Source organism: Helicoverpa armigera, chromosome 23 (assembly GCF_030705265.1).
Source record: "Helicoverpa armigera isolate CAAS_96S chromosome 23, ASM3070526v1, whole genome shotgun sequence".
NCBI classification, from domain to species: Eukaryota; Metazoa; Arthropoda; class Insecta; order Lepidoptera; family Noctuidae; genus Helicoverpa; species Helicoverpa armigera.
In genome coordinates this window covers 2515089-2539806 of record NC_087142.1, presented here as the reverse complement: position 1 = coordinate 2539806, position 24718 = coordinate 2515089, and the positions used below count along the sequence as shown (strand labels likewise).

The following is a 24718-nucleotide window of genomic DNA, read 5'->3' as shown; positions in this document are numbered from 1 at the left end:
GGCCGAATAACCATTTTGTTTCTGTAACTGTCGGACGACCATCACATCGGGTCAACAGCTGACTCTTTTGATTCAAAAGGCATGTAAGTAATGTACATTCCGACCGTACCAACCCTATTGTGAATATATTCTCGTAGCTTCAAATTCCCCAGTACATTATGACAGACATTCGATTACAGACACTGGAGACACGATGACGAGTGATTGAGAGAAAACTGACGCTAGAGTTTACGCACTGGCAGGTAAAGCAATTTGATTGGTTAGTAATTCGATTCAGACCGCAGTGAGAACCGCCCACGTTCTACTTTTGAATGGGTCTATTCCATGGAGAACAAAATGGCTAGTGGAGATGTCATAACGCATCTTATAAGAAAGTAACGCACAAAATGCGGGTTTTCGGGGGACGAGGAAGGTTACTAACTCCGCCCTTTCACATCTTCTATGGAAGCCGACCCTCTCATATGAAAGTCTCATCATTGTTTTCAAAATAAACTCACCAATCAATCAAGAACAATTTTTGACTGATTGGTTTTGATTTGACAAGGAACCCGAACGTCTCGTTAGTTAAGTATACAGCTTGCCCTACAAGAAGGCGCCTGACCTACCTTCCTCATAACATCTCCACATCTTTCCTTTCTCCGTGATCTATTTGCACTGCAATAGTTGGAAACGTGAGAATTGCGGTAGATGTCAATTCAATCCTTGCGATGGCTGCGTTCTATTAATATATAAACGATCATTTTCAATAGCATTTATTTGTATAAAGTAACTAAGTAGATATATTTTCAACATAATTAAGTATCAGTAGGTACACTAGCTGTTTCAAAATAAAATAAATAATGCCCTACCAATAGTAGCAGCTTCATCTTCACACGAAGTTGGCTGTTCTTCTCGAATTCACAGAATTACCAACCTACCTGTACCTGTGTAGGTTCTTTAAGTACGTGATCTAACGCTTACCGGAAGCGAGTAAATAAACACCTAAGTGTAGGTCTCTCGCTACTTGTAATTACTTTGAAAGAGTTCTAAGAAGATGCTTTAAGAACATTAGTGACACGTTTAAGATGGAGTCTACAGAACAGAGGGTAGCGTTTCAAAATTTTAAACCGATTTCCAAAAAAGTTCACACATTTTTCGACAGTCATTTGTTTTATTTCTTAGCACTACATTATATAAAATTGCAGAAGACACCCTTCCTTATATTTGATTACACTATATAATATACCAAGAACTCATAGAAAGAAAATAGGAAATTGAAAATATTGCTCGCGATTCTTTACAGTTGACTTGGTTTCATTGCTTTGCGGTTACAGTGTACAGGTTGGGACCTTGATTTGTTTAAAAAATAAAATATTTATGTACAATGTACATAACAAATACGCACCTGTTATCTGACTGTTTATTCATGGGACATTTTTATTTACTCTCAATCGATTCAACGAAACAATTGGCTACAAAATGACTCGGGCCCATTCCGGCCCATTTTCACTGACAACGTAAACGTCCGTTTTCCTTAAAACAACTGTTTCCTTTGAAAATTGAACGTGTAAATTCATAGTAAACTGTTGTTTTCAGAAAACCGATGTTCGTGCTGTCGGTGAACTTGGGTGTCTTTTGTTTTAAAGGTACGTTTTGAATGCCGACTGCCGACTGCAACTGCCGACCACTCTTGCCGCGACTGCATTAAATCGTAAAATATTTACATGAAACCGTTTTGGATCGAAGCGGCAACAGCACGTGCGGACGGCAGTTGCATTCGGCTGCTAGTATTCAAAACATACCTTCAGGATCGCTCTGCTTGCCAATGAACGCTACCTTACTCCCGACCAATTTCAACAAGGTATATATATCCATGTATACCCGTGTAATATGCTAATAAGGACCGAGTTCCTTAGTGCGGTATCAAATATGATATTATCCGGCACCGCTAAGCTTGAGTTGTTCTAATTAACATCATTTTAGAAGGTGTTTCCGTAATAAGGAAGCAATATGAAGACTTAATATGTGTACCCTGATCTTGTTGCGAAGTGTATATGTGAGTTTTATGAGAAAGATATTTTTTTTTTTCATTTAAAAAAGGTGTGATGTGTTACTTAGTGTTTGTTCATGAATTTCGTTTGGTTAAGTTACAGCTTGTTAAGTTCCGTTCGTTGATTGGATACTTAGTAGGAAGAAGATGCAAATATATCAGACCTTGAAATAGTCTCTTTCATTTCGAATAAGTAACTCGTTTTGCGAATAAATCAGTAAAAAATAATAACAAGCTCAAAAAAAATATAGTTCACTCTATCACACCTACCTACTTAGCAAAAGATTTTTTAACTGGTCACTGATAAAAAAATAAAACGAAGGTATATGTTAAAAAATATAATTTAATAATAAAAACTAAATCAACAATGGCAATTCAGTTAAAATAGAAATAATTTTATACTAGGGCGCCATATCTTTTGAAGATATCAGCTGTAATTACATATTTATAAGTTTTTCTACCAATAACGAAAACAACTTCTAACTTCACTATTATAAGAACTTTTGCGGTCCAAAAAAATAATATTCAGAAGTAATTTTCGCTATTAGAAAAAAGTTTTTTATTGATAAGGTACATCTACTTTTTGTCTAAGGAGGCAATTTTTGTCTAATTGTAGAAAACTCTATGGCACTATATTTTTAGTCCGAATCATAATGTTATCCGTATTTTGTTTCACACAAATTGATAGTTTAAATAATATTTGAGTGCAGGCTATTTCGTATATTCACATTACAGGCATCGCCGGTGGCAGTATTCAGTTTATTACTGAACCAAATCCAGTAATGGTTTTATTAGTTAGAAGCATATGATATTCAAACGAGGTTTTCCAATGTATTTTTATTATATTACTATATTGGAAAATAAAAATAGTATATATAATAAAGGTAGGTATCTAAGTCATTATATATTTTTTTAATTATACTATAAAAAATGCTGCGAGGCAAAAAAATATTCATTGCAAAAAAGGCGAACGTTCAAAGATTGTGTTTCATTCTAAATTGAGGAAAATGGACTGTAAGTAAATTATTCAAGCTTTTACAGAAAAAATATGATTTTCTAAAATAGTAAATTATTAAGATTCCTCGTTAAATATTATTTTAGAGAAGATGTAAAATTATGAAAGCTATATTAATTACAGAGATAATGTACAAAATCCTAGATAAATTTACACGCAGCTTAGCTACTAATAGCAATGGAAGAAATATAAAATATCTCTTTATATGGTCCTTTTGTCCGCAATTTTCAACAAAAACACAAATTCGACAGTTTAGCTCAGATTTGTAATAACGTTAAATATTGCTCCTTTAACGATTTGATTTCAACTTTTGCCATAACAAAAACCATTACTGCAAAGTCCAGTATTAAACCATAAATTTTAAGTTATACGTTTTGGTGTTACAAAATTGTATCGAACAACTTTTAGGATCAAACTTAGTGGAATGGGAATATACGAACTTTTTCTAAGATTTTTTTCAATACTACAAGTCCCACATTTTCGCCTGAATTCACCCATTTAAAACACCCTTAACTTTTTCTGTACCCTGTACATAAATACATACTTAAACTAAAATATATTTTAAATCATTATCTTACTCGGTTATATTTATATTTAAAGCATTTACATTTATATAAAATTATGTTAGTAAACTAAAATCTCTTTTTTTATTTACAAAAATAATTATGAAAATAGGAAAGTTGTACATAGACAATTCACAGTTCGAGATAGGTTTTTGGGAAAACCTTTGTAAAATTCGTCTTGTCATATAAAAACAAAGTCCCAAGCAGACAGTTATTCATATAAATACTTGCGTATTATTATGATTTATTTTCTGACAAAAGCTTTTATTCAAACAAAGACACTCAATTTTCCCTTATGAGAATACATGTTTATGAGATTCGTTCATATATGAACGTAAAGGTCAAGTCCGTTATAATACAGCAAGAAAAATAAACCTTATTGCGTTTGAACAAGGTCAAAACTTGGTTAGGGGCAGTTCTTATCGTATTCTAATCGCTTAAAGGATTGCAAATCTCTTCTTTAAGTTCCCATTTCATTCTCATTTTCTAAATACCAATCATTTTGAGTTATTTGAAATAAGACCCGTAACTGTTGATTTGTAAGCAATCAAAACTTCGGTCTACTTTGTAGCAATAACAATAGTAGTAGTGTAGTCTTTTGTTTTTCCTACATTCTGTCTTTTCAAATAAAAAAAAATGAAACGTCAATCTTCGTTCTACCCCAAAAGACTATGGTCTTTTCGGTCTTCTCGACTCACGTATGTTCCAGACTATTACCACAATTATATGGTCCTTATTTCAGCAAAATCCAGGGTTAGTGTGTTCAATAACACATCTTTTGCAGTACTTCTTAACCGCTCTGTAACCTCTCAACGTGACAGGTGTATCTTGAATGTTGAGCTGTGTTAATCCTCTGCAGTAATATGCTACAGCTTCTAAACCATCGTCTCCGACTAACTCACAGCCTCGGAGAGCGAGCTTCTTTAGGTTTGGACAGCATCTGGCCAGGATCTGAAACGGAGAAGCACATTAAAATGTATTCAAGAATTGAAAATATGGGCCCATATTTCCGACTGCCTCTTTGATAATGTGAAAAGATCAGATTAACAAACAACTTGTAGGTTTAAAGCTTTGAGAGATCTAAGGCCTTCTCTGCCAAACTAATATGTAAATTGTTGGTAGAATTGCGTTATTAAGACGTTAGATGTAATTAAAATTTTTGGTAGTTACAGGTTGTCAGAAACTAGAAAGTCTGACCAGCATAGTCAAGCCCTCTTTCCAACATAGTTTGGAAACGGCTAGACAAATGCTGATATCCTTAGCTCTAAGAAAGAAGATTTACCTGTAACCCAGCCTCAGAGACATCAGTAGCGCCAAGATCTAATGCCCTGAGCCTGGAACACCCCCTGGCTATGGCTTCCACGCCATCGTCTCCAAGTGCCCCACACCCTCGGGCGTTCAGATACCGCAGCTTGTAGCATCTTCGGGCCAGGGTTCGGACACCAGAGTCTGATACCTGGGGAAGTAAAGAAAATTATTAAGTATTGTAAAATGCAGAAAAAATATTATTTGGAGATTCAGGGAATAAAAGAAAATTAAGTTTTGGTTTGGTAGGTAACGTGTAGTCAAACTTCATATTGGTCAACCATTCACACATAATAAGGTTCCAGACATACATAGTTGTACACAAGAGGTTTCACCCTTTATAACATAATGAGGGTCAGACAGTCACTGGCTAATCTATAACAATATTTGTAAACCAAACTCTACAGAGACCTAAAACAAACCCATATTCGAAACAACGAAAAATGATAATATTATTCAGCTCCAGTATAATTGGTAGAACTGAAAGTCCGCTACACAAGTAAATTGGCGCTTTGAAGAGCATACTGAGCAGTAGATACAACTTCATATAACGTGTAGATTGCCATCGTCTGCATTTAGATTGGGTTTATGATTGCAACAGAAACCGACACTGATATTTGCTTTAATCAGAGTAATGTTTAAAGCTTAACTGTTGAAGGAAAAGCATTGTAAGTGGTTTTCACAACGGTACTTGCTTTAAATGACGATAGTATAAAAAACTTCACCGTTAATTTAAACGTCAGTTTTTTAAAACAACTGTTTTGCTAAGAATTTTTAGGTTCAAGTTTCAAAGTAAACAGTTTTCTTAGAATTATGAATAATAGCATGAATTTTCAAGTACAAGTTTCAGAGGAAACAGTTGTTTTAAAAAACGGACGTTTATGCTCATGGTGAACTTGGGCCTTTGGGTCGTTTTACTCTGGTGTTGGTACTATGTCACAGTTTAGAATAAAAGTAATGCTGATATTGTAATATTTGTTTCAGGAACTACGTGTATTTCCAGGAAACGTTCTTTTTGAATAAAAAAAAACAACTTTAAGAATTAATCGCAAGCAAAAAAAAGTACTTTTCAAATGACGATTAGATTGCAAGACTGAAGAACTACAAGTTCTTACGAATGGCCTCAGAGCCAAGTTTCTGCGAGTCAACTAATTAAAACTGTAAGAAGTTTGTGGTCCACGAGTTCATTCGTCTTTATTAAACTTCCTGTAATTGGTTATCGCGTGTTTTGGTTAGGTTTCCTCGCAAGAACGGGACTTTTCCATGGACAGGACTGATTTATTTATGCAGAATCTAAGTTGCCAATTGGACTATATCCTTATTCTAAAAGCGAATATCACTTTATTTTAAATAATGCAGGAAGAGCGTTGTACACAAAAACCGTCACACTTACATTTCTCCACTTATTGGCCAATTGACTTTAATAAAACTTTTGAATTATTGGCCAATGCAAATACGATGAGGCAAAAACTTTAAAAAAATCATTATCTAAACTTAGTCTTTGACTTCATATCTGAAATTCAATTTGTACTTTATGAACTTAAAATGTAACAAAATTGAACTTAAACTTGTATAAACTTTCCATACGTTTGCTTTACTTATTTCCATAACAAAAAGATGTGATTATAACTTCTAGACTTTGGTCTAGACGTAGTGTTAAGTTTCTAAGTCGTATTTTGTCACAGAATGAGTTCTTAAAACTTCTTTTACATGTATAAAGAAGCAATCAACTTGACTATAAAGTCAGTTTATCTACCTTTTGAAGAGAGAGCGACAGAGTCGTATCTACTCGTACTATAAATATTATCATATAATGATAAGCTTTTCCCACGCTCAGATAAAATCAGCCTAATGTAATATAACAGGGCTTTTTTGAAAATTTACAAGTTATTTTGATTGATATTAAACAGATTAAGCTATCATCAATCGTATAAAAATCTAAATAACTTTTTCTCAGAAATATATCCCACCCGGTAAAACCCTCCGTGGAAAAACCAATAACAATTTTGTCCGATCGAATTCCGACTAAGTACGATCACTTTCCAACAGTAAATCAATTTAGCAAATCTATGTATTCAACGAATAGCTTTTCAACCGTTGTATTTCAAAAAAAATATTAAATTGTCGAAAACTCATAAAATGTGTAAATAATTCTTTTAACGTTAAAAATCATCTCTATTTATTTCGTGAAACTAAAACACGCATCTAACGGTGGTTTGCACCATTTAACTATAACGATAACCAAACCATTTCAAGTTGTCAAATCGCGGATTGGGGCAATGGACGGTATGTATGTATGATGTTCACGGCTGGTTATGATTTGAAAATCGTTATAGCTAAACTCACGCAAAATTTTGACCGTTATAATAAAATGGCCCTTTTGTAAATAAGAAGAAAAGTAAACTGTCTAGTATATTTTACTTGGCTTTTCAACAAATAAATATAATAATACTAAGTACTATTACAAAAATGAAAACCCTTTCTATTTAACAACAATAAAATATTCATCCACCAAATTAAAGTTGCCATATTTTTTGACTACAAAATAAACAAGAATCAACCTTTTCTTATTTACCCAAAGTAGAAGATCATTTAATATTTTACAACTGTTGAATTCAGACTAACAAAGTGAGCCTCTTTGAACAAAGGGAAATATTTCAGTATTTTCAGTTTAAACATGGGTTTACTCATCCGTATTATAAACTGAATATAAATTAAAAGGTTCTTCATTTATCAGTGGCTTCCGTATAATGAAACGTTAGGCTTAATTTTTTCCGTATTTGCTTCCTTTGATGTGGTTTTACCTAATCTACACTAATTTTATAAAGAGGAAAAAAATGTGCCTTAGGGGCTTCGAAACTGCTAAACCGATTTGAATAATTATTTCACTGTTGGGAAGCTACATTCCAGATGCAGGTGAAACTGCGGGAAACATGTAGTCCTTACAAATGTTTGTATTATAAATTCGAAAGTAACTGTCTTTTCGACTTTGTCGCCAAAACTTTCTGAACCGATCGAATTTTTTAGTACACAGATAGTTTAAAACCTGAGTATAGAGAGCCCAAAGAAATGCGAGAAACAGCCTGTTTCACAATGTAAGTTGAAAATTGACCTTTTGAAAATATAATAATATGGTCTAGACTTCTCAGAAAAATGAAAACGGTTCTGCTTGGTCTCGTTACCACAGGCAACAGTCTATCCCACAATATGGAAAATATGATGAAAATATTAAATTTTCTGGGAATGAGATTGAAAATTCAGGGAAATTCAAGTGGTATGAAAAGTATATAGTTTTTACCGTTAACTTCGTAATCCAATATAAAGCCTCGTATTCATGGTAAACAGTTATTTATTTGGCAACCGTTGTCAACATTGTTGATGAGCAACTAGAATTTTATATTGGGCGATGTGTGCTTGTCATCTACCACTATCAACTCCGCAACACATAGGTAGTGTTGCCAAAAATATGTTGCTAACGATTTAGAAAGCAGTTGCTGAATCTTTATTTTTAAACAAAAATACCATTATTTCGGCTGACTGGAAAACTTAAGAGTACTTTCAATTTAATTATAAATGTATTAATGTGTACATATAATTTGATAATGTTTCTTAACGGCCAATATTTTGAATTGTATCACTTTCTTTTTTACAACCACTGTTCACTAAAACCACATACAGATAAGCATACAAGTGCTACTCACCTGAGTACACTTAGCAACAGAAAGGTACCGCAGCGCCGGTCCTAGTTTGGCCAGCTCGTACAGTCCGAAGTCCGTGACTCCGGTACAGTCGGACACACTGAGCTCTTTCAGCGCGCAGTAAGATGGTATCCATCGAACTCCTGCATCTGGAAGACAAAGATCAGTTTCAAGTTTTATTTCGTTTCACTGAGGTAAGTTTTAATTTCAGTTTCAATCAGTTCAATTACATAAGTTAAGTGTCAGCTTAGTTTCAGTTTTATTTTCCTTTCAATTTCATATTAATTTCAATTTCATTTCAATTTCAATTTCATTTTAATTCCAATTTCATTTTAATTTTTATGTTAGTTTCATTTCAGTTCATTTTTCAATTCAGGGTAGTGCCATTTCAATATCTGTTTTAATATTTGCTAGTAACACTTACTTAAATTAATTCGCCGGTGAAAATAAATAATGGACCCTGATCCGAACGCGATTTGTACCTGTTCTATGATCTTAGGGATACCATTTAACTGGCAAGATTAATGGGTCCGTTCACCCAATTAGAACAGGACTTAATTAATTAAGATGCTGAACCGAATCCTTCCTCGTTGTAAGGAATTGTTCAACCCGAATTAATTGTTACCAATTTTACCTTTAACGCAATGAGGTGATAAGCCTTTATTTGATTAAATGGGTCGTATTCAAATCAAAGGTGGATTACAGAAATACATAGTATTCATGGTATAGTATTAGTTTATGTATTTTGGAAGGGACGTATTTGAACATCTTTGGCAGTCGTTTGGGTAGTTAGAAGCCAAAGTTTGACATCCAGTCTAACTTAAAGGTATCAGAGGAGATCAGGCGTAGGACGTCCACCAACAAGGTGGACAGACGACCTTATAAAGGTCGCCGGAGCGGCTGGGTGCAGGTCGCCTCCAACAGGTATCTGTGGAGATCTAAGGGGGAGGCCTATGTTCAGCAGTGGACGTCCTATGGCTGAGATGATGAGAGGAGATCAGATAGGCAGTCTCCCTATGTATGTTAAACACTGGTACATAGCTGCATCCAATTGAACTGAAAACTGACTTTGACATAGTTGGGAAAAGACTAGGCTGATAATGAATAGGTATAATTTATGGGAATATTTCGATCAAACTTGATTAATCAAACCATTTGAGTGTAAAAATTATATGTACAAACATTTTAAACAAAGCCTAAAATTCTCATACACAGTAAGTAAATATAACAATTAAACAATAACATACTAAAGCCCTAGTCTACATCACTCGGGCAGACCCTTTGTACCAGGGGAACAATTATAATAATTACTGAACCGAGTTGAAAGAGTTTTATCATTATGCCGTTACTTTGTGTTAAGCCGTTACGCTTAGAGCATCGAACCAACAAGAACCGCCATATGCATAGGTCGCTATGCGAAAAAGTCTGCCAATTACGTAACCTATTACTAAATTAGTACCTACACTCTAAGTCTACATTTAACAAATCATAATAATTATAAAAACCCTTTTTGCACCACCTGAAAAGGGTCGTTAAGTTTTTCACAATATTGTTTAAATCAAATTATTTAATTTTACTTCTTCTCAAATAGTTCGCTTACTCATGCATTTTCAATCACATGGTTACGCAAACACTTGATGAAAATGTTAATCACAAGCATCGTCTTCACGACCCATATAGGATATGAGTGGGTATAACTGAGACAGATCCGAACATTTTACAGAAAGGAAGACACAGCAATGGCTTTTTCAGCTGGTTTGAAGATCTAAGCAGGTACCCCATATTTTACATAATCGTTTAAAGTTTATGTACCCTCATTCTACGCAGATTTAGCTCCGGGCTACCAAAAGTTTGGATTACGAACATTTTATAACATGTTTCTGAAATATTTTGCTATCTGTTTGTTTGGTACGCTGCTATCCCTGGAACTGAATTAATTGTTATTGTTCGTTCCTATACCAAAAGTTTACACGTGTAAAAGTTGCGAGTAGCTGGAATCGGTCAGGAAAATGTTTCCGAAAAGTCGAGTAACAAAAACGATGCCGTTTATCAATTAACAAATTCATTCGAACAGCAACTCAACCTGCACAAAATTAAGACAGATCTAAAACTTAAATTAAGTATATTCCTCATATAATCTTTTTCACTTTTAAAATTGTAAGAGGTCACGAACACCAATTAATGAGTCTTTCTCATAATAATCAATTCGTCATCTATCCCTTTATACCACTTCCAGAATACCAAAACATCTACACAAAAAAAAAACTAAGTAAGTACAAGAAAATAAAAACACTTAACATAAGCGTCTACAAACATCAACCTTTTTCCAACAAGAAAATCTTGTGTGAAAACCTAGTACAAGCAATTACTTGGTTACTTTCGAAAAACTGATCGAACTAGCTTGACAAGCCTAGAAGCGTACCAGCTATCTAATATAGACGTTTCTTACGGATTATGGCGATTAGACCGATGTTTTTCTGAATAATAATGCGATTACTGTCCCGTATAGGCCGTGTTATTTATCGTACTAACGGGAACACCTTTAAGTATAGTTTTATTTGTAGACCAGTGCTCTTCGAGGAAAATTGAATGAAGTTGTTGTTAGGGTCCGAAGTAATGATATATTGGCTCTTTTGTAGAATATTATGCTTTTAGTAGACGATCTGTGCTAATATTATAAAGCAGCAGAGTTTGTTTGCTTGAATACGCTAATTTTAGGAACTACTGGACCGATTTGAAAATTAATTTTAGTATCAGATTGCCCATTTGAATAGAAGGGCTATGTACTCAAAATTTTATATGACGGTAAAAGATCTCTGGTTATAAAAATTTTAATAATTATTTTTTATTTAAACATTATTATTTTTTATTTAAAAAGGATAAACAATTAAATAAAAAAATAAGTCTTATAAAATATATCTTTTTAAGACTTTATTTATATCCTGTATATGATCGACTTTTCTAAGCTCTGACCATAACCGACCATGATATTGATTAGAAAATTCCGCAGTTCTAATTTCTAAGCTAACCTAGTTCCCCGGATTAACTTGTCGTTAAATAACTGGGTGTTAACTTTAATCAGTCAAGTTATCATTAAGTCACACTTAATTATGTTATAAAAAATTGAGAAAATTCGAATAAATTATGATATGGATTAGAAAAGTGGTTTTATTTACATAGTGTGTGATTAAACTAGTATTTTCCCGCCATTTTGCTCTGGTTTTAATCATGTCGGAGACAAAATAATACTTCTTCTTGTATATGTAAAGAAAAGTAATTTAATTAATATAAATAATTACAGGACACGGACGACGCGACACTTTCTTCGCTTAATATTAGTTAGTATTATTTCGACAATGCTCTTGTGGCGTGCGTAATTCGCAATATCAATATGGCGGCGCGCGGCTCCAGCGCGCGCGTCCTGCGCCCGCGTCCCTCTCTCCACCCCCTCGCGTCCCGTAGAGCCGGGCACACATCCGCTCGGTTTTAGTAAGTTTAGTGTGGGCGCGAACATCCTCCCGGGGTTGAAAGGGTAGCTTTCAAGCTTCTTTATTCTCGGCAGCATCCTTGTCATCATTGATCAGTGTCGTGTCTGCTGGGGCTGAACTTGGTAGAATGCACATTTTGTTCACAGCCCTTCGTACTGTGCCTCTGGAAGACATGACATCGGCCACCCTGCTGACTCCATCCGTCCCAGGATACAAATGTGTGACACGGCCGAGTCTCCATTGCAGTGGGGGAACATTTTCTTCCTTTAGGATCACCAGATCACCCACACGAAGCTCATGCTGCCTGGTTTTCCATTTCGTGCGTTGCTGCAGCTCCGCTACGAACTCCCGGCGCCATCTTTGCCAGAAGTCTTGTCTGATTTTCTCTATAAGTTGGTAACGATTTGGACTCTTCGTATTAATAGGTGCCGACGGTAACGACGTGAGAGGTCGCCCGACAAGGAAGTGCCCTGGGGTAAGTGGTGTAGGATCGGTAGGATCGGAAGATAGGGGAGACAGAGGACGGGAATTAAGTATGGCCTCGACTTGTGCTAATAACGTAGCAAGCTCCTCGAACGTCAAGGAAGCTTTACCGGCCGTGCGTTTTAAATGAAACTTTGCCGACTTGACTCCTGCTTCCCATATGCCCCCAAAGTGAGGCGAGTACGCCGGGCTAAATACGAATTTTATACCATTATCATTCGCGAAATTATCAGTACACTTACGATTGGACCTGAGCACTCTACACATTTCGTTATTTGCGCCTCTGAAATTAGTGCCATTATCGCAATAGATGACACTAGGTTTGCCTCTTCTTGATATGAACCTTTTTAAAGACAATATAAATGCATCAGAGCTCAAACTGCTTACTAATTCTAAATGAATCGCCTTAGTCGAGAGGCATACAAATAAACATAGATAACATTTTGAGGATTGACTTCCTCTACCTTTGCGGCTAGAAATAGTAAAAGGACCAGCAAAATCTACACCGCATGTGTAGAAAGGAAACATTGAGTAAGTTCTTTCCGAAGGTAAGTTACCCATTATTGGTTGAATAGTTTTTCCTCGAAAGCGAGTACAGAGTAGACACTTCTTAGTCGTACTGCGAGCTAAATTTCTACCTCCTATGGCCCAAAATCGCTCTCTGATAGACGCTAGCAGATGTTGCGGTCCTGTCACGGTCGCCACTTTTGTCGGAGACAAAATAATACTTCTTCTTGTATATGTAAAGAAAAGTAATTTAATTAATATAAATAATTACAGGACACGGACGACGCGACACTTTCTTCGCTTAATATTAGTTAGTATTATTTCGACAATGCTCTTGTGGCGTGCGTAATTCGCAATATCAATATGGCGGCGCGCGGCTCCAGCGCGCGCGTCCTGCGCCCGCGTCCCTCTCTCCACCCCCTCGCGTCCCGTAGAGCCGGGCACACATCCGCTCGGTTTTAGTAAGTTTAGTGTGGGCGCGAACATCTAATTATTTTAATACTGCTCGTAGAAAATTAAGCGTATTTGTGAAAGATAAGTTTTAAGCTTCAGAGTATTTTATTTAAAGTTTTCAGTCAATGTACGTTAATAAAAATAAAGGCCAAAAAAGTTAAAAGTTATTAAATGCTATACGAATGTACAAATTATAACGGAAAGGTATGCCAATATGACTTTTATTTGTTTTTCATCTCAATGCTGTAAAGAATTTTAATTAAAGCAAATGTTTCATATTTTATGAATGTTTGTGACTTTTTGTGAAATATATCATATTCAAAAAGCTACTACAAATGACCTACAAACAGTGCTTCACAAAAGACATAGAATATGATTTGTTATGTCTTAACCACTTAGATTGTACTTGAAATATCACAGGAAAAATATGATATATGGTATTGTATTCTTGGCTAGCTCTTACGAAAACAAAGTTATTAGGTTTTTCTCTTAGGCAATCGCTTTTATTTTGGTAAATAAAAATAAGTAACATTTTTATGCCCAGCCAATTCAATAGACAAGCTTTTTCATTCGTTATTTTAGTGTTCGGTTTTATTCAATACGATTTTTGGTAAAGCTACAAATAAAGCCTAGATCAAAAGATTTTAAAATAAAGGGAATGACAGTAATTTTTATTCAATGCAGCATATATTAAAATGTACTGTGCCTTTCATGGAGCAAATCATCATCATCCGGCTAGCCTTTTCTCAACTATATTGTGGGGTCGAAACGAAGCTCAGTACCAGTATTTTACAGCAACTGCCTGACTGATCGTCTCAAACCGTCTGACAGGAATAACCCAATACAAGGTTACACTACATGTTGCTCAACTTTCTGGGCTTTTTTATGACTAGCTATAAATCGACTCCTTTCACTGAAAATCTCGAGAAAACGTAACTTTCCGGAGTAAGATATCTAGAATGTGCTTGGCGTCGCCTTTTTCCTAGAAACGCAATAAAATGTTGAGTAAAAATGCATTTCCTTCCATCCATTTCTCTTGCCTTTATTCTAAAAGTAGCCCAATATTTCCTTACCTGTGACTAGAGTACACCTCCTTAGGTACAAATACTGCAATGATGGACAGGTGTGGAGCAACGCACACAGTCCAGCGTCCGTCACAGACCCACAGTCCGTCAGGTCTATGTACTCCACTGGGGGTCGGCGAGTTGCCAGCCGTGTCTCCAACCACGCCCAATCTGGCCAGTCCACGTTTGGACAACCTGGGGAAAAATGTGAGTAAATATAAGACCAATCTATGTGTGGATTTCTATGACCTATCTATCCAATGTTTTACGATTGTATATTGATACAAATTGTCTGGAGCTTATGTCAAAATTCAATCTCTATTGGCAAATCAACGGATAAATAGACTAACGATACACATTAAGTATATTTGCTGTCCAAAAGATGGTTTATTGTAACCCTTTCGTTCAACTGCAAAAGGGAAGATAAATATGGTGCCTATACTTTTTGCTAATTATTTAGACCACTTGTAATTCGCATCGAGAAGCAGGGAATGCTATGAAATGAGGCCTGTGTTTCTGCCTGAGGATTCGGATTGATAAAGTAATTACAGCGACAATATCTTCATCAAATAATTTCACCCGCATTCATAGGATAAATATTTCATACACCCTAATAAACCTCTCTTAATTTCCTTCCATAGGAACAAACATCTCATTAACACAATTCAAATATTAGCACAAAAAACAGCCTCATTATTTGCTAACTCTTCCTAAAAATCGATGATACGTAGACCTTTCCCGGTTATTCAAATTGAAAGACAATTATTTATGCATTGTTTAGACAGGCAGCGGAGTTTGGTCCCAGTGGGTGCTACCCTTCCGATCTAAAGTGAATAAACAAGAAAATTACAATGAACGAACATCGTTATTTACGGGTGTACTTGCTTTCAGTAATTCTTTAGGAAGTTCTGAATTCATTTTGTATAATTAAAATTGTATAAACAATACAATGTTTATGTATTGCCGGCCTTTATTAAATAAAGGGTATCTTCTATTTTCGGATGCTGAATAACAACTAAAGAGCAGTATCATAAAAATATTTTTTATTATATTTGAGCATTCTTCACGAAAGGTCTCCTGGGTCTTGACATTTTAAAGGGTTCTTATGAATACATTAAATTATTTTTCATATAAAACTACGCAAATATGAAGAGAGTCTAAAATTAAAAAAAAATTGTAATCAAGGCAAATAAAGATCCTTCAGGATCTTTTTTCAGATAAAATATGCATCAGTTACTAGAATTTTATATAAAACCACGCAAGTATTTACAGCGTCTTATAAAATAAGGTAAAAATATAAAAAGATGGCCAGTAAAGATACCACAGGAGATGGTTAAAACCAAGTATATATATGACCATAATGGAATTAATACCTGTAAGGTCTATATGCCTCAAATCCGTGAGGTCGGTGATGAGAGGCGCCATAGCTCTGGCATCCATACTGCTGGAGCCAGTTACTGCGAGGTGCGTCAGGTTCCTGAAGGTAGCCACCAACAGTTGAGCACTGGCTACTGTCACCTGTTGGATATAGTACAGTTAGAGATCTTGTTGATACCAAACAATACTTTTGACATCAGTTTTACCCGCGCCCCATGTTACTACGCGCCACCGGATTAAACGCCCTTAACCTTCCTCAATGAATGAGCTATGTAGGTATTAGTGAAAGATTTTTTCAAATCGATCCAGTAGTTTCCGAGTTGAGCTGATGGGCGTTCATCATCAGCAAATTTTTGAATGATTGACGAATACTAACATTTTTGTACATGCAGTCAGAGCTCTTTCAATTTAGGCGTTTTATGCAGGAATGCGTATTTTTTTGCAATAGAATATTCTATCTATGCAATGTAAATATATTAAATAAAGTATTCGGATTAAAAATGAATAAAAATGGCTCAATCAGAAACTTACCGCACAGTTTTTCGAGCGCCACTCTCTCACAGAACTGACGCAGGGGCCCGCCCTTGCTCCCGCGCATCTCGCAGCGATCTCCAGGGGCCCAGCGGCCCTGACCTTCTTCCAGGCCTCGGGCCTCGTGATGAGCCTCGTGGTTAGTCGAGCCCATCGTCTGCAGACACGGGACATTCGACAGAGGTCGGATACCTGGAAATTTTAGGTGAAGGTGTAGAAATGTGTGATAGGATGTTATTAAGTAGGTTTATTACCTGTTGACTGGAAACCCTTCAATATCTTCCCTACCTTTTATTAAGGAGAAGTTAGGGCCAATAAACTAAACATAAATAGTGGGTTGATTGCTCCACCTATGTTGACGATGACCTCAATACTATACGAGAACCGAGTTTAGTTGGATAGAATAGCCAAAACTTTATAACAACGTTGCACTGTCAACCGCATCTTCCGTAAAACGGACTGGAATGACTTTCAAAGACCTATAAATGTTCAATGTTGGCAAGAACCCATCAATTCAAAGAGCAAATTCAAATGCAGGGGTGACCAACCTCAAGGTACGACAAAATCTTCAACCACAGTGCATCACTAAGGGTGTTATCCCTTCTTCGTCTCGGCGGGCCGCAGTCAGCTAGGGTGTGGTAGCCCTGGTCTAGGCTGAGCTCGCTGAGATCGGCTGCGAGGGATAGCGCGGGCTCCGGGGGAGGGGGTGGCCGCCGCCGCGCGCCCCCGCATACGCCCGGCCCGGAACAACTGCCGCTTGACATGGCGAGACCCTGGGAGGAAATTTACAGTTATTGTTATGGACTTAAAGTCATTTATTTATAACAGGTACTTCATGTAATGTATCTATGGCACTTTATGTAATGTATAACTTAGCATACCACGCTTAATACAAAGTTTTATAGAAATATCCAGTACGTTGCAACTTGACGACTCTGAACTAAAACAGACGCAAAACTTCAAATACGTCGGTCTGCTATAAAGAAATTAAGAGAACGTATATAACTGCTTATCGAAAATACCTAAGGCATTTATTTTCATGTAGATATTTCACCAATAAATGTAGGAAACCTGTTTTAGTTTGAGTTGACGGCAGACAGAAGAATATGGAAGGAGAAAACATGCTGCGCTGACCCCAAATAAAATTAGAGTAAGGACAGGAGGATGATGTAACTAACTTAACTTAGCATTTATGTATACAATTGTAAACACTCAAACCATATTTCAAATTCACAATAAATTATCTAGAAACAATAATCGAATTATGGTTTTACAGACTAAATAACAGGTATTCAAAAGATAAGAAGGTAGGTAACAGAAATCATAATGCCAAACCAGAAAATATGACTTAATTCGATAGCAAACATTAACGAAGTTGTTTCCATTCGTTATGATGTAAATCGTAACAAATTGTTCCAATAAATTATTTACATTGACAAGCATCTATAAAACGCCAATTACAATTAACTAGTTAAAACCAGCAGTGTCACCCGCTCCTTAAGATTTTTTATAAGCATTAGATAAAACTGAAAATATTATGTAGCTTAATTAGCTTATGCTATGGGTGCTAAAATAATAAAGCTGTTTATAAACTAAATATTATATTACACCCATAAACTATTTATATTACACCCAGGCCACAGACATAAAACATGTTCATCACACAAATAATGTGGTTTCTTTTAGTTCATTAGTAACAACTAATGGAACCCGAGATCCTCAGTTTGACATTCCGACATGGTGACCATTGCGCTAGCAAGGCCGTCATTTTAAGTTTTTTACTTTAAGTCTTATTAAACGAACAAACAGTCAGACATTTTTGTAAAGATCTAAAATTGCGGTAACTTAACGATTGCTTTAAATATCCGAACAAATTACGCAAAATCTTGGATCGTTTTATTGAGTTTTCAAGTCAAAGGATTAACCTAATTTCAAGACGTCGTTTATGAAGGAATATTACTTCGGTAGTAAAATGCTGTCGACAAGCCGTCGTGAGCGTGTTCTCGCTTGTATTCGACGGCAAATATATTGCAAGGGGATGCAAAAATGTTTAAAACTATATCGATATTTTGTATAGTAAACTAAGAAGTTTTGGCGTGAATTTTTAGTGTTTTGAAGTCAATTATGTCATGCATGGACCATGGGCACTGTTGTACGAATACTGTACTCCCTTATTCAATAAGGCCCAATGGTGATTAAACGTGTATTCCAATATATAAAAGCTCTTAAAAAGCACATTATTTCATCCTATGGCAGCGAAATTCGATTTCAGTGCAAACATTGTATTTTGGATTAAATAATAGTATCTAGATAAAAACAGTGTTTTTGTAATACAACAGCGGTAGACATCTTTACATAGGGAATAGATCTCCATTAACTAGTTTCACCGATCACTGATCAAGTCTCTGAAAGTCTATCAGGAACTTATCAGACAAATCAACTTTAACTTTTGATTTCACGGGTCTCAACAACGTCGATAACAATATGGGCAAAAATTAGAAGCAACTTTTATCTGGCAGATAGCATTAACTGTCAGTTAACTAACTAACACTATAAATAATCAATGCAACCAAGCCTATTATTTAAGATGCAGGTAAAACCACGCGACATAACTAGTCCGCCAATAAACAAAACAAAATTCTAAGAACACATCCGATGAAACAATTTATAACGTGCAAACACATTAGCATACAAACAGACATTAGTACGAGTGCTAATTAATGTTTCTGAAGCTGTCAATTGCACAATTAATACGCAAATTATAATTTTATTCGTGTCTGTGGGAATTTGATTGCATATTGTGAACGGTTGAGATTTATTTGCTGAATGTGTTTTCAGAAGTTAGTGATGTGCGCGGAATATTTTTTTATCGATAAAATATAAGTAATGTCAATGTGTGGAAGTCGTGGTGGCCTAGTGGGCAAAGAACCAACCTCTCGAGTATGAGGGCGCGGGTTCGATTCCAGGTCAGGCAAGTACCAATGCAACTTCTCTAAGTTTGTATGTACTTTCTAAGTATATCTTAGACACCAATGACTGCATGTGTTTCGGATGGCACGTTAAACTGTAGGTCCCGACTGTCATTGAACATCCTTGACAGTCGTTACGGGTAGTCAGAAGCCAGTAAGTCTGACACCAGTCTAACCAAGGGGTATTGGGTTGCCCAGGTAACTGGGTTGAGGGGGTCAGATAGGGCAGTCGCTCCTTGTAAAGCACTGGTACTCAGCTACATCCGGTTAGACTGGAAGCTGACCCCAACATAGTTTGGGAAAAAGGCTCGGAGGATGTGTGAAAATATAAGTAATGTATCGTTATTACGGGCATTTTACCAGTACATTTTTCGTTAATTTTTCTACTATATATGAAACCATTTTTTTCTAGTGCTTGTTATTATATTGAACTCCTCACGTGATTAAACTACACTTTTACTTTTAAAAAGATTGTCATTGACAAGTTCAAATGTGGATTTATTAAATCTTTAAAATAACAGCCGATGCATAATATTATATCGTTAACGGTAACTACATTTCCTTCATCCTTTCTTGAAAAAATACGCAGAAATAAACTACAGTTAAAATTAAATACAAAAGTTCTAACACTACAGTTATTAACTACCACAGAACAATACAACTTTATAAGTCCATAACAAAAGCTGAATAGGACCATATATGAGAACATCAGAGGTTGAAGTACCAACTATTATAGTCTTAGTAATATTATAAACGCGAATATCTGTGTGTATGGATGTTTCTTCCTCATTCACGCAAAACTTACTTGATGGATTGTGATGAAACAAAGCAGTAATATAGCTTATGTATCAGAATAACGTATAGGCTTCTTTTAACCCATGTGCGTAATATTAGAATCGCGAAACCTTGTAGGTTACGATACGTGTGTCAAAAATTAAGCTTCAATCATACTATAGACTACTTTCTACATCTTTTTATTCTTTTAGGGAAGAAGTTTCTTTCGGGAAGTAGGCGAATCCGCTGGCAGAAGCTAGTGCTTTATAAACTAAGAGAGTAACCCACGATATTCAGTCGTGTATCTTCATCGCTTTACAGGCCGACTTTGATGTACGCCACATATCATGACTGGTTCTAAAAGACCAAAGAAAGTTTAAAGAAGGATCAGGTCGCTTTTTGTACCGAAATTCTTAGTTATATACCTACTACTTATCATTACACTTTCGTATCTAATTTTCTTTAATTGTTACCCTTTCACAGTAAGAAAGGAGGGCCGATTGAGAAAAAAAAATGGTATGGGGATTGCTAATAATCTGGGCACTTTTAGTTGGTATAAATACGTGAGCTAAGAATGTGACATTAAGAAAATAAGTGTCACCTATTTTCACCTAGTCTTTGATATTAAAAAAGTAAATACGAACATAATGGCTATGCGAGATCATCTTCAGACATCTTTGAGGGCTTTAGAGAAAAAAATATCTACGAAATAAAATCATGGGTCAAGTTCTTTTGAAGTTAAATCGTCGACAGAATCTGGCTAAGTTATTCGAAATTTCTAGAAAACAAAACACGTAGGTATTTTTCTTTCAAACAAATCCTTTTAAGTTTTACGTAGTTTTTATCTCTATTTTATTTCTTTGAAATTGTGGATTAAAATTTAGAGAGCCTTACCAGATTAGGTTTTGGCCGTCATTAGCCGAGCTTATTGAAAAAATAACGATTTACTAAAGCACCTAAATCTTACTGCATTTTTAAGGACCACTTTTTATAATAACATTTATAGTAACTTGAATCTGTAGATAACAAAAAATGTCATTGAAATATTTCATTTGAAACAAAAATTATCTTCTTCTTCTTCAATTTAAGAGCCCAGCTCTTGTCGGTGCAGCTCCTTCCATTTACGCCTATCTAGCGTCAACTCCTGAACTGCCTTATACGTCACAACATTCACCTTTTCTTCAATTTGCTTGATGTAGCTGTACCTTGGACGACCCCTTCCACGATGTTTTTTACAAAATCGTCGTGACGTATAAGGTGTCCTATCATTTTTCCTCTCCTGTTCTCTATGGTATGCAATAGTTGTCCAACGATTGCAATAATATTTTATAAGGAATAGACCTTCTGGCCTCCTACTCTATGACCACAGAACATCAGTACCGACCTTATTTCACAATTAAACGCGTATCTTTACAATGGAGGTATAAATCAAACGAGTTTGTCATCTGTGCCACTCATGCACATTTATGAGCCCAAGCTATGCCGATTGAACTTGCTATTGGCAAACGCACTTAATTTTAGATTGTCAGTAAAAACACTGGCCGTTTTAATGGCTTAAAGGTCTTAAAAAATAATCTATAGCCTTCGTAAAAACTAGAACTTCTTCCAATTATAAAATTTTAATTATCGAACACTTTAATCGAATATTATAACGAGCAGAAGTGTTTATTCCGTCATTATTTTTTTTTATTTTCATTCCTTTATCTTGGTGAAGTTAATGTTTTGTTTCCGGAACTATTTTATGAGATATCGGGCGTTGTTAAGTATGGGCGTTGATTAATGATTAATAAACATAAAGCCTAGAGTTAATTTCCTTTGGAAACTCTTCAATATTATTCAAAAGTGCTTAAGACTGAAAAGTATTCGCACGTGAAATACTATACACGGGTATATAATGAATTTGGAGATTCAAGGCTAGCATAACTATAGCTGTCCATCATCAAAAAATATTAGCCACCAAACACACTTTTAAGGTACCTGAAACACAACAATATATTTTGTTACCTTATTCCTTTTTACTAAGAAGCAATAACGTAAATTCGACAAAATAAAGACTGACATACAGCGTAATTAAATTAAGAGCAATCGATATTTTAATGAAGACACGTGGAAATGCCTGTCACTCCTTTGATGCTGATTAATCTTCAAGGTACTGAGAACTTTTCCCTATGAGATTTAATGAAAATAGTAAAAATAGAGTACCTACCAAATAAATGTGACTGAAGTGGATAGTAATCTTATTAAAATATTGTGTAGGCATTCAAGTACGTTTTTACATAGTCCGCTGTATCTATTTAAAGGTCAAACAATTCCATTAAAGTTACACAACAATTTACTAAGCAAAGATTACCAAATTATTCTCACAGAGCTTAATAATAATTCAATTTTCTACCATAGATAACGGAATTCGAAAATATTTAGCCTCAATTTCTCACAAATAAAACTCCATCGCGTTAAAAATGTCACGCATTGAACAAGATAATTTAAAATTCTAACTGTATAGGGCCTGTTGAGATTGCTGACCGATCAGTGGCTTCGCACTCTACGATAGAAATAGGGTTGTCAAGTAAACTTCTGCCAGCAGTTCTAACCAATTATATAGGGAACTACTTCCCGCATTTGGAGAAAAAGTAGTCTACATTATTGCCAAGTTTCATCAAAATTCATTTTGTTGTGTCAATTTTTGCGCGAAAGTGGTACAAAAACCCCTACACCCATCGTTACATACATATATTGTTGAGTTTTACTTATGTTAAAATACATCTCTTCTAACCAACATACTGCTTAACACAATTCACAGAATTTTCCTCTCTGATCCACATTAATTATACTTAGATTCTTCTCTCATTTATTCCTCATCATATGCTTGAAGTTCACACAAATTCTAGTTCGCTCGCGACCATTTCAGGCTCCGTTTCGATTCAAACATCTTGCCTGCAAGTAATTAAACTTTGAACGAATGAAATATTCAAATCGCCTTCTCGGAAATTTTCATACATTTAGATTTAAGTTTTCATATTAAACTCATTACATTTACATACGTAACCTTTCCTGTGCTAAACTTAATGTACTGTTTTTTATCACATGAAATTGTTACATTATAAACATACATACACATACATACTGTCACAGTTTGTGGTTATCACAATGTCCATTGGTAAAGACTGTCAAATGGATGCAAACTATGGGCAAGAAAAACTGGGCTACTTAATGGCTCGACGTAGTTTTAAGGAAAGAAAAGAGGTCTGGTATTGACGATAGGTACTATCAATCGACTACTGCATTTCTATCAAATAACTATGCTGCTGCGTTTTCTACCAGTGACTACACGATGTACATGTGTAATGTACATGATTCACTTCAAGCTGATAAAATGTTTGACTTAAATTACCTTTACGCAGCTCGAATCTTCATTGATAGACTCATTCCTTCTGGCATTACTCCACGAACTTCAAACTGAACATAGTAGAACCGTTCAAGAGATTACTTTTAAAGCACGCCATAACCGCAGTTCATTTCGTAAGACACTTAAATTACAAAGTGTCACAACGTAGTTTATTAGTGTAACTGTGTGCACCCTAGGAAGATGGCTAACCGCTCATCAAGAGCTCATGTGGCTTGAAGTGTCGCCTCGGAATAGGGCTGTCAGAGTAATGTTTGGTTCACATAAATTGGTGCGGAAATGTAGGCTATTTACTAAGTTTGTGTGTATAACCTGACTTTAGCATAGTATGCTACTATTTCGAGAAGGGGTATTATTCTCAGACTATACGTCCAGAAGGGAAATATCATCTTCTAAATATGATGACTATGCCGACTGTCGACCACAGCGGCTGTTCTCATGTAAGGAGATCTGCCATTTGTGAGGGACTTTTGTTATGTACAAGCATTTGTGCAGACACAAGTGTATTCCTTCACTCACATAGCCCGATGGGACGGCAACCCAACACGCCAGGAGAGAGACCAGAGCAGACCGACATTACCGTACTCTCCAAAACAAGGGTGTATCATCAACTTCCAAACTCCATGCTGCTTTATAAAAGTTTCTTAAACAAAGTCATTTTAACCCTTCTCTAAGATAAATAATTTTGTCATTAAAAGAGACAACCCTATTTGTCTCTCATCGCTCCCAGTCCATTAACATACACAAACACTATTTGCTTAGCCGTGGTGTTATTTCAATACCCATTGACTGCACTTGAGGGGCTCTTCCAATAATTATGTTTGCTTTGCGTGTCTCCAGCGAGCAACTATTACGCTACCGGACATTTTCTTCTTAATAAAGTGAGCTGAGAATCGTGTTTTTGTATATTTTATATTTTTCGATTTATATAGAAACTTGCTTTCGCCAGCCACGGCCCGATAGTAACAAGTCCGCACACCTGGATAAAAAGTACTCTTTAACCTTCCCTGATAAATGGGTAATCTAATATTAAAGAATTTTTCAAATCAGTTCAGTAGT

At 35.7% G+C, this 24718-nt stretch overlaps 1 protein-coding gene across 1 annotated transcript in view; it reads right to left on the bottom strand.

Annotated features, from left to right (window-relative positions):
* Window positions 1–2354: 2354 nt before the first annotated feature.
* Window positions 2355–24718, bottom strand: part of LOC110371403 (F-box/LRR-repeat protein 7) — a 64471-nt gene continuing 42107 nt past the window's right edge. The window contains exons 2-8 of the mRNA XM_021327630.3: window positions 17062–17286; window positions 16514–16705; window positions 15979–16123; window positions 14615–14800; window positions 8614–8759; window positions 4890–5063; window positions 2355–4558 (exon numbers count right to left, since the gene is read on the bottom strand). Coding sequence (XP_021183305.2) covers window positions 4346–4558; window positions 4890–5063; window positions 8614–8759; window positions 14615–14800; window positions 15979–16123; window positions 16514–16705; window positions 17062–17277 — 1272 coding nt within the window. The 5' untranslated portion in view covers window positions 17278–17286 and the 3' untranslated portion in view covers window positions 2355–4345. The remainder of the gene's footprint in view (window positions 4559–4889; window positions 5064–8613; window positions 8760–14614; window positions 14801–15978; window positions 16124–16513; window positions 16706–17061; window positions 17287–24718) is intronic.